The following is an 11,201-nucleotide window of genomic DNA, read 5'->3' as shown; positions in this document are numbered from 1 at the left end:
GGACCATTGTCAAGTCGTGTGTGCTGCGGGGGATTCATATTTAAGTGTGAGTCTCACCTTAGCTGTTTATAGGGCCCGGAACGCCCCTTTGTCTGTGTGTGTGTGTGTGCTTACCTAGTTGTATTCACCTATTTGTGCTTGCGGGGGTTGAGCTCTGGCTCTTTGGTCCCGCCTCTCAACCGTCAATCAACAGGTGTACAGGTTCCTGAGCCTACTGGGCTGGATCATATCTACATTTGAAACTGTGTATGGAGTCAGCCTCCACCACATCACTTCCTAATGCATTCCATTTGTCAACTATTATGACACTAAAAAAGTTCTTTCTATTGTCTGTTCTGTGTGTGTGTGTGTTTGAGGGGGTTCACGGTCAAATTATAAAAAATAAATGTATTCAAGCTCGAATTTCCCCTTATTTTCAGGATGTATTTAGGTAAAAATAAAACAAAATGATCTAATTAGACTCATCTTCGTTGTAGATAATGTTCCATTTAGTAATTTTCAAAAACAGCCGTCCAAAGTTTAATAGAAATTCATTAAACAATATTATTTATGTTTAAATTTACCAGTATACCAAAATTATATAGAAATTAAGCCTGTGTAAAACCCAAAAGAGTATATGTTACGGTGACTTAAGGTCACCAAATAAAATCATCAGAGTCGTAATCTAAACTTAGAGAAAGTTCGTGATCAGAGGAATCAATATCGAGCATGGGGACCTCACCTGATCCTTCTCCATTACAAAACGAGTCAATAACTCTGTCTGCGGACACTTTCCGTGTTGTCGGGTCAGACTCGAGGTTGATCACCTCTTTGGTATCCTCTCTGGTATCCTCTCTGGTAAGCCTCGATGCTTCCGTCTCAAAGAGTGGCATGGCCTCAGTGGAGGTTTCCGGAAGAGCGTAAAGCTGTAGTGATGGATCATCATCTACTCCCTGATCTTCCATCATGGTAAAGTCCGGAGGTATCGTGCCTTCGATTACAAGCACTTCTTGTTGGCCATCTTGCATAGTAACATCAGGTATAAATATTTCCTGTGTGGGTTTTTTCACATTTATAGATTTTTCTACACTTTCATTTATACGAGAATATGGTACAGTTATTTGATCAAAATGATCATCAGGTATTATAACTTCAGGAATGTTTGTTTCCCATAATTCATCCTCTGCCATTGCAATTTCCGGAAGCTGAATTACTGACATAGTTGCTTCTAGCGCGTCGCCACTTAATGGTATATCCGCTGGTTGGTCATTGGCCTTATTAACTATGCCATAGTCTTGCTTTGTGAGCTCTGTAAGTGGTACTTTAGTCAAATGATCGCCAGTTAATGCAACACGAGCCACGGGTGGTTGGGTTATAGTATTTCTTAGTAGCGCAACTTTAGTTAAATTGCCTTTTTGCACTTGTTTAGTTCCCAGCAAGTCTCCTGGTGTTTCTGCGTCATTCATCTTATTGGTAGATGTGCGTCTGTTATGTAAATCATCTTCAGGTGTTTCGACATGCAGCTGCTTGCTGTCAGTTATTGGTACTACTTGTAACTCATTGTCTTCCTGACCAGTTCCTGAGATATTATCCTGCGGAGCATCTCCATCAGGTGGTTTAACAAACATATTAAAGAATTGTACTTTTGCGGGTAAGTTGTCTCTTGGTGCTGTGGTTTGAAGGTGTCCCTCCTCGTGAACCAAGAGCTGGGGTGAGTTCACATGAGGCACGGTAACATCACTTGTTCCATCTTGTAATTCTCTCACCACGGACACAGTATGGTCGCCTGAAATACCGTTTTGGCCTACAAGATCGTTCAATTGTTGGCCTGTTTTATACTCATGTAAAATCAGTAATTGATTACCAGCAGGGCATTCTTGACCTTCATTATTTGGGGTGTTGGAGGATGAAGGAGCTATGTCCTCACCCGTGGCGTTATCCAACATGATAGTGTTCTTCAGTAGCTGCTCCTGCCGCCCAGATACAAATCCAATTGGAGATGATGCTTGAAAAGGATTATCCTGGACTAGACTATGTGTTTGTTTTATGGGATTCTTTGGTGCCATAGCTTCAGAAGATATAGTTTTGCACAGATCCTTTGTATTTCCTGTTAGATTAATCAATGACTTGGTTGTATTTTCAACATTTTGATTGATTGAAACTGGAAGGAAACTAGAAGGATCATTAATGTCGTTGTCCTCAAACTCATTGACCTCTTGGGTAACATTTATATTTTCACATGAACTGGCACAATTAGATAAGAGTCTGGCGTAAGATAAGGCTGTACGCACCGGGTCAATTGTCATGCCTTCCAGTAGTGACTCAGAATTATCATCTTCAGTCGAATCACCGGCTGACGTGTGCTCGCATGAGGCCTCCGACACGCGGTCATTGTGTAGGTCTGGTATAGTCTCTACGTGAAGGCTTTGTAGAAATCCGCTGCAATTATTGTGTGAATATTGTGACAATCTTCCATCTCTGTTGTGTTCATTTGTAACATTCTGTCGAGACAATATTTGTGCTGATGCTGTGCCATTTTCATTAAGGTGTAATGACATCTCAGAGGAAAAGTATGATTTATCTTCATGGTGTAAAGTTAAGTTTGATGAGACCTCTTCAGGAAACTGTTTTAGCACGACATGGTGACTTTGGTGTGGACGTCGTGAAACTCCATTGTCATTTGTGTTCGAACCTGATGAGTCTTGTTCACACGAGAGTCGAGTTTCTTGCTCGTTCGCTGAATCCTGTGTGTGTGTACAGGTCGGTGCTTGGGTCGCTATATCAAGGCTCTGGAGCAACAACAACCTTTTAGGTGGAGGCGGGGAAGAAGGTGGTGAACAAAGGACGTTATTTGCAGCTGAAGATAGTGTAGATATGGAGACCCTTATAGAAGGAGAATCCTGTGTGCATCTTTCATTTGGTGACGCCATCTTATCATGAGGACGTGGCTCATTAACTGGTGGTAATTGCGGAAAAAACTGATGAGATGGAGAATTTACTAATGTTCCCGGAATCTTAGAAGACGCATTCGATGGTAATTTTCTGTCGCATAATACCTGTTCTTCACGATATGACTGAGAAACAACATTATTTTGCAAAGAAAGATTCTGGTTGCATATGGCAGTCATTGTATTACATTTAACTGCTGGTGAACTCTTATATAGAAACACACTTTGTGGGGCATTTCTTTCACCCGCAGACACAACTTTTATATATTGGATTTCCTGAACTTGACCGTCATTGTCACCAAACTCAGAAGTGGCTCCAGCTTCAGGAACATTTCTTGATGCAGGTGAAGTCATTTTTGCTTGATCAGTCTTGCTTGATAGTAAATCTTTTCCCAGTGAAGCACTGTCAGTATCAGAAATATCAGATATGTCTAAGCATTCAGACTCTCCACTGAGAATTATGGATGATTCCTCTAGATTCTCGGAGACAACAACTACCGATTCGTTATCTCCGTCACTGGTGGCTTCCACTTGCCCTGTTTGGTCGGTGTGATCCAAACCTCTTTCTGTAACGCAATTAACGAGTTCGTTGCTAACACGGCACGATCCAATACTTTCGTGTAAAGCAGAAGTGGAGTCCTGAATCTTGTCACGATTTTGATTGTCTTGCGGTGACCCTAAACTCACTATCTTGTCTCCGGGTGGAATAAACTCATCGGTAATATGGAACGATGTTGTTAACTGAGAAGGATTAATTGCATTAGAAACATCTTGAGAGACAGGTGCGGTTCGCGAAAGACGAGATTTCTGGGAAGAGTTCTGCGATGGTGGCGTGGATGTTTGAGACTTGACGTGTTGTTGATGTTGCAAAATATGAGTTGACTGAGATACGCTTTCGTTCAGATTCTCTGATAGTCCAGAAATGGCTGCTTCGATCAAGTCACTTTGAGATACACGTGGTTCTTCGCGATCTAAAGTACACGAAAGCAAGGAAAGTGCTTGTTCAATTATATTTCTAGATGAGCTCGAACGGTCATCTTGTATTTTCTTACCACTACCGCCGGAATCATGAACATCTGCATCATGGAGAGCGTCCTCAAAGAATTGACTTTCTTCAAGACATCCCAGTCCAGGTGAAATTGGGGAATCAAAGAAAGTTGAGTCACGAATGCTTGAAAGTAGAAATTTATCACCGGTATCCTCGTAGAAATCACGATCTTCATAACTAGATTCTTGCCTCCTGTCATCTTGGTAAATGTTTAGCTCGTTATTGTATTGGGATATTATCTCATTGTTTACTCTCTGCTCACGAGTCGTCTCCGAGTCAACTTGCAGCCAGTGGGGGATGATTTCTTCTCGCTGAATCCCAGAATCACTAGGCTGTGTTCGAGAGGAAGAATTGTTTACAAGTAACGATGTGCTGTCTCCAGGAGGGACCTCTTGGTGAAGTCCTTCGAACGTTGCCCCAAGAGTCCCATCATCCATCAGGTCTAGGCTCAGGTTCTCAACTTCATGAGGAAAGATTAACGCATCGTTATAATTTCCCTTATTAAACATAGCGAATTCTCTTGTAGTGGTATTGTCTGGAGAGTCGTCAAGTTCAGTGGTAATTCGACTGTGGTTAGTGTGCTCCTGGAGAGGTAGTGTAGAGATCTCTTCAGCCACCTCCGGGGGGATGTCGGCGCCTTGGTGCCTGTGTAACATCGCCCACAGGTGCCGGCTCAGCCGCTTCTCCGCCTCCTCTGGCGTATTAACCTGAATAGTGGGAAGGGAAAGAAAATGGTCAAGAGGGGAAACCCTGGTAAAAATGTAGCCAACCAGACGAAACGTTTGGGACACTATAATGACAAGATGTGTGACAAATATTCATTACTTTATGTTCCTGCATGTTATTTACTAGTATTTTCTACTGATATAAGTAATGAGCAGTTGTAGTGAATTATAAATACACAAACAAAATTTCATAGTGTATTTAAATTAATCGTTAGCTGATTATACCAATGTTTCTCCAATAATACTTGTCGATAAAGCTAATCAGTTTAAAAGACTTTAACCTACCTTGAGACGAGCGAGAGTGGCTCTGATGAAAGTTGTGTTGGTGGAGTACCTTAGCACGGTAGTGATGGCCCGGCTCACACCGAACACTGTGTCGCTCGCCTGCGGGAGATCAAGTCTTTTGTATAATCTTCGCACAGCAGAAGCCTGGACTGAGGCAGTGACTACTGCTTTGCCCAAACCAAACCGCCAGACAGATTCTAACAAGGTTATTCTGTGCAATAGCACGCAATACTCCAGTAGTGTTCTGTACATTTGTTATCTAACATAATTACCTTTAATGTAAAATAACATTTTACCAGTCCCCGTGGTGTTCCGCGAGCGCATTGTCATGGGTTCGTATCCTGGCCGGGGAGGATTTACTGGGGCGCAAATCCTTAACTGTAGCCTCTGTTTAACTCAACAGTAAAATGTGTACTTGGTTGTAACAACGATTCTTCGCGGCGGGGATCGTATTCCAGGGACCTGCCCGAAACGCTACGCGTACTAGTGGCTGTACAAGAATGTAACAACTCTTGTATATATCTCAAAAAAAATGTTTTAAGTTGTTTCTGGTTGGACGGACTTAAGAGATATATAGAGAAGCACAAGAACAAACTCTCAGACGGACAAAGCAATAAGTGTTCAAATAGTCAGGCAAAAGCAGTATTGAACGTCAGATAAATTTTCGAACTAAACAGGGAAGCACTTCTTTTAAAACTTCTTAGTGGAGACTGTTTTAATGTTCTTTTTGTCTTTTACTCGTAGCCACCAGAAAGTTCTGATAAGAACAGTGTTGATCTTACCCAAGATAGGTAGATATGAGGCTTGTCTATTTGCACTTCAGGAAGTAAAACTGAGTAATTAGTTGTATTTCATTGTTTCATGATATCATGCCTACATAGTATAGTGAGTACAGCAGATTACATTTCATAAAGTCCACAAAGAAACACACACACACACACAATTAGGTGAGTACACACACACACACACACACAACTCCTTCAGAGTAGTTGACAAATGGAATGCATTAGGCAGTGATGTGGTGGAGGCTGACTCCATACACAGTTTCAAGTGTAGATATGATAGAGCCCAGTAGGCTCGGGAACCTGTACACCAGTTGATTGACAGTTGAGAGGCGGGACCAAAGAGCCGAAGCTCAACCCCCCAAGCACTGAGGATATAGTAAACACTAACATCAAAGATGAACCTCAACTACTGGTATACCAGTTATGACGAGTCACAAAGCAAACGAAAGAAAAGATCAGAGATGAGGAATCTTATGCGATAATTTTGTTGTAAACAAAGTCACTGAGGTGATTTAAAATGTAATATTTGCAGAGAATGTCGAATAATACAGAAAAAGGACAGTGGCACTCCTCATTTAAGACGGGCTCACCATAGCCCGTGCTACTTGGAACTTTATTCCAGGTAGCAAATCTTTAACAACACCATCCTCATTTAAAAGGAATTGGATTAAGAGGTTTTAGAACACAAACGGATGCATTGTTTAAAGCTGGGCCTGGATTATCGGCGTAAGGGATTAACTTGGTCAAAGCAGACCCTGAAATATCGACGTAAGTGATTAACTTGGTTAAAGCTTATCCTGGATTAGCACCTCGCATCCCTGCAGTCGTATCACTTCCGCCAATTTAAAATAATTGTATAACATGTATTACAATCAGTGTGTTATTTTAGAAAGCTTGGCATATTTATCTTCAATTCGCGTGAATCAGAGGATGTCATATTATATATGACTGATTCCCTCTTAGTGGACTATTGACGCGAAAAAATCGTTCGTCTGGTTATAAATATACAAATAACCAGTCAACTCTGCACTCTTAACTCCTAATTAAGATATTAATCAAATCACTTGGCAAGCAGATGATTATGGTAAGATTATTAGGAAGGCAAACCATCGGAGATCCTCAGTCGTATCAGAAGGCCAAATTGTTAATGAAGGTCTGAGCATCAAAGAGAAGCTGTGAGATCATAAGGGTAAAGAGCAAGACTGATGAACATGACCGGTATTCCGTTCACAGCCGCTGTTACCAAAGTTTAAACCTGGGTGAACTGAACACTCCTTTTTACTGAACCAGGTATAGCTTTATTGAGCTCTTCAAGTTGGTCTTTATTAAGAGAAAATAAAAACTATAAACACTATAAGGTAAAGAGGGAGATTCAACTCTTTTTATTAGGATTCTCTTCCAGGTGTGTAACGATTAAAATAAAAATGGGGAGGACTTGAGTGTTTTTATTTTAACAGAAATGTAAGCTTAATTTCTGCACGCATTTAAATAAATAAATAAATAACCCTGAGCTATAATTGAACTACCTCCATAACACTTAACTTTGTAAACGTGCCAATCATATATAGTAATCACTAAGATGAACAAATCCACAAGGGCCGTGACGAGGGTTCGAACCTACGTCCGAGAGCATCCCAGACGCTGCCTTAATCGACTGCGCTACGACATGGTAAAAAGAATTGCAACCAGAAGTTCTACTGCCCTTACTTGGACCCTGCAGCCTCTCCGAGACACAAACCATGATTTAAAGTTTTCGTATATCGGATAAAGCACCCTTTATGTTACACTGCTACAGTATTGTTATTGATACTGTTATTAATATTAATGGCTGCTATCGCCCTATTATGATATTATGATACGATAATGGTATTATTGCTTGCGAAAAGGATCCTGTATTGTCACAGTATTCATCACCCTGCAGGGGCCTGACGGCTGAATGGACAGCGCTCGGTGTTCGTAGTCCCAAGGGTCTGGGTTCGATCCCCTGGTGGAGGCGGAAACAAATGGGCAGAGTTTCTTTCACCCTGATGTCCCTGTTCACCTAGCAGTAAATAAGTACCTGGGTGTGTGTGAAAATTAGGATTAAGGATTTGCCCGAAACGCTATGCGTGCTAGTGGCTGTACAAGAATGTAAGAACTCTTGTGTATATATTAATAAATACAATAGTATGGCAACACGAGATAAAGATAGCGTAAGTTAAGTATGAGCATTCTGGCATTTCGATGACCATCCAGCCTTCGTCGTAATATGAGTATTATAGCATCATCAAGCTCTACTCCAAGATATGGTTTCCTCGCCCCAGATATGCAGATGACAAGCTTATTACCCCCCTACGGTTTGGCCCGCCCACTTGATATCTAAATAGCCTGCGGCATGTACACACTTATTCCTTCAGTGACGCTCACGACAGCTCTAAATACGTTATCCTGGGGATGTGCACGCTTCTTGCAAAGTACGACTTGAAAAGATTTACATCAATCAGCAAGGAACCACATTAGAGTTTAGAGTAATTTTATACTTTAGCAAAAAAGTAATTTGTCAAATATTTGATCGAGGAAAGCAGTATGCATCACGGTTTCCGCAGGTTAAAGCTATAGAGTGAAATGGGTTGTTGTTGTTATAGATTCAGCAAACCGGGAACAAAAAGTTCCAAGCAGCACGGGCTATGGTGAACCCGTAGTGGACTTACCTGGCACAGGAGCGGGTGAAATGGGTGAAGCAGTGTATAAATGCTTGGGCAGTGGAGAGAAGCAGGGTTTGAGTGACAGGCACTTCCCGTGATTAACCCGTGTTACAGTAAGTATGGAACGCCTGGGAGGTAGAGAGCTGCGGGAGTGACTGTTCCGGACCCTTCACAGTCTGGACATTGTTATTCCTAAAAATGCGATGAAATTAATCTGTTTTTATACCCATTGCATTTGAAGTTCTAAAAACAGATTCAACACAACTCTTTTTGTTTTTAATTTAATTTTTCGACTACGGGCACAATACAAGTAGTTTAGGGCAATAATTTAATATTTTATTATGAATTCTAGAGAGATCATAAATTGCGTTGAAGTAGTACGGAGCGCTTCACAACTCTACACAAATACATTCGGTGGGCAAGTTATTCGTTTGTAAATTAAGCCAATATTGAGTTATTCAGATTTAAGACCCGCAGTGGGAGACACGGGTAAAAGCCTAGTGTTGTTTTGGGGGGGGGGGGGTAGAAATAGCCTAAACTACTCTATCCCTTTGAGATGTATTTTATTGTCTCAATAAACGTACTTGAACTTGAACCTAGTGTTTTTCCAGTCAAATTCAAATTCAAATTTGTATTCAGGTAAAAGTACATACATTGATGAAGAGTTACAAACATAATGTTGGATTTATAGACAAAGCTAGTACATACAATACCTAAAGCCACTAGGTAGTCGCTCCCTTTCTACTCCTTCCGTACTCATTAAGCAAACTAAAAGCATTTCTGGGATTTTTTTCTTTCTGGAGCTTTGGCGACCACACAAATATCTACATATTTGCACATGAAGTTGAAGGTCGCATCCTGTGAGTTTACACGGACAAGCGCAGTTTGGCAACTCACCTGCAGCCTAGCAGGAAATTATAGTCTTCATAATGCTACTTAAACCTAACCAGTGTGAATTCGAAATATAAAGATCAACTTATAATAAAAATACTCGCAGTAGAAGAAAAAATATATGTAATTGAATTTATGTTTAGATGAGTGGTAAAAATATAATATTATAGTAAGTACAATGTACATTATGGGAAGGTTAAAAAATTACTGGACTCGCTGTCATATTTGATTAACTTATACCATTACTAAAATATACCATTACATGGAAAGCGCCGCCTCCAAGCTATTCAGCGCCCAATTATAATTAGTATTGTAATGGTCATCAGTCTGTGTAGGAATTTCGTGCATTTGAGAGACGATAATTAATTGTCGCTACACATAAGGTTTCGTGTGTATTAGAGAAATCAATTTGCGCCTTATAAGTAGAGTCTCGCAAGCTGTCTCCGCTCATAAGGAGACAGCATGCGAGAATTCAATGAACAGCATGTTAAAATTTATGAATGCTTATTTGTGGTCGACCGCTGGATGGAATGGACTTAGTCTGAGGACGGGTTGCGTACCACAAATACAAGTAATCGCCAAGAACCTAAACGCTTAACATAACCTACGCCTAACTATACATTGAACTTTAATATATAATAATATTAACTTATGAAAACAAACATATTTTTAATACATAGTATGTTAAAATTGGAGAATGTGTCTCGATTGGGGGGGGGGGGGCGGCAGCTGCTTTAATGAGCCTGGACTGAGGACAGGTTGTACTCACCAACGTACAATACGAAGTGAGTACAACGTACAACAACGTACGCACAACGTACGTACGAAGCTCCTAATGCTTCTTCACCCATGGACCGCAAGTACATACAATTGCCAACAGCTACATATAACTACCTAGCCTAACCTAAGCTAAGTTAGGCATAACTTCAGCACACCCCTAGTATATAATAATATTAACTTATATTTGACAAAATACCAATTTTGTATATACAGTACTTTAAAATTCATGGAGGCATCATTGGTGTTGGCCGCCGTTTGAACAAGCCTAGCCTTTCCTGTAGGCGCTTTAAACATTTTCTTGTTTTAATACTTTCAAACAACTTTGAAACGACTTCAACTTTAATAAACGACTTCAACTTTAATCAAGTTGAAGTCGTAGAAGTGTTCAGTAAAGAAATATTCACCAATAATTTACTTTATAAACAACAAATTAAACAATAATAATTACAATTTGGCACACTGAGGATTGTAACGTTGTTGAAATTGAAATAAGTTTATTGAGGTAAAATACACACAAAGGGACGAGGTAGCTCAAGCTATTCTCACCCCGTTCAGTACATCGTGTTAATACATACATAGACACACATCACAAGCAATAAACGTATTACCGAACATTCTGAGAGATAAACATATACATTTCCTCCTTTACACAAGCAATATAACGTTAAATTGACGATAGTAAACAAAGATATTTAATGGCTCTAGCTTTCACATATGCATGTTTATGTATTAGGAGACGTAAACACTTGAATATCAAATACCTTCATCCTGAGTGGCGGCATTGAAGAGTGAAAGAGTGAAGAGTGAAAGATACAAGTGCAAGAGTTCCTGTCCGTCGTCTGCTGCTGTCATCCTCACTTGCCGAATTTTCCCGCCTTGGAGAGCGCGTCTCATATGCTAAATTTAATTTAACTTGTCGGCTTGCGTCGCTAATTACGCATTTCTTACTAAATTTCTATAGGTTATATTTTACGGTAATCACGTTAATATGAGTGTTTCTCGTGCTACACGTTGTTGCTACAAATGATTTGTATTTTTTGTTTTGTCGTCGGAGTTTGTCATGTCCAATATTTGTT

General features: G+C 40.3%; 1 protein-coding gene across 1 annotated transcript; it reads right to left on the bottom strand.

Moving 5' to 3' along the window:
* Positions 1-450: 450 nt before the first annotated feature.
* LOC123756018 (uncharacterized) lies at positions 451-11,122 on the bottom strand. The gene is made up of 3 exons (XM_069305471.1): positions 10,887-11,122; positions 4,986-5,084; positions 451-4,682 (listed from the first exon to the last, which is right to left on the bottom strand). The coding sequence occupies exons 1-3, from the start codon at positions 10,905-10,907 to the stop codon at positions 636-638; spliced, it is 4,167 nt and encodes a 1,388-aa protein (XP_069161572.1). The 5' UTR covers positions 10,908-11,122; the 3' UTR covers positions 451-635.
* Positions 11,123-11,201: the final 79 nt, after the last annotated feature.

This window comes from Procambarus clarkii, chromosome 55, assembly GCF_040958095.1.
Source record: "Procambarus clarkii isolate CNS0578487 chromosome 55, FALCON_Pclarkii_2.0, whole genome shotgun sequence".
Lineage (NCBI taxonomy): Eukaryota > Metazoa > Arthropoda > Malacostraca > Decapoda > Cambaridae > Procambarus > Procambarus clarkii.
This window is presented reverse-complemented; position numbering and strand designations above follow the sequence as displayed.

What these genes read in the sequence shown, in the direction of transcription:
- LOC123756018 (XM_069305471.1), bottom strand. Translation starts at nt 10,907, where the DNA reads ATGCCGCCACTCAGGATGAAG. An exon ending in TGCCGCCACTCAGGATGAAG is followed by an intron (nt 5,085 to 10,886) that starts GTATTTGATATT and finishes GATCTCCCGCAG; the next exon opens with GCGAGCGACACAGTGTTCGG. An exon ending in CCACTCTCGCTCGTCTCAAG is followed by an intron (nt 4,683 to 4,985) that starts GTAGGTTAAAGT and finishes CCCACTATTCAG; the next exon opens with GTTAATACGCCAGAGGAGGC.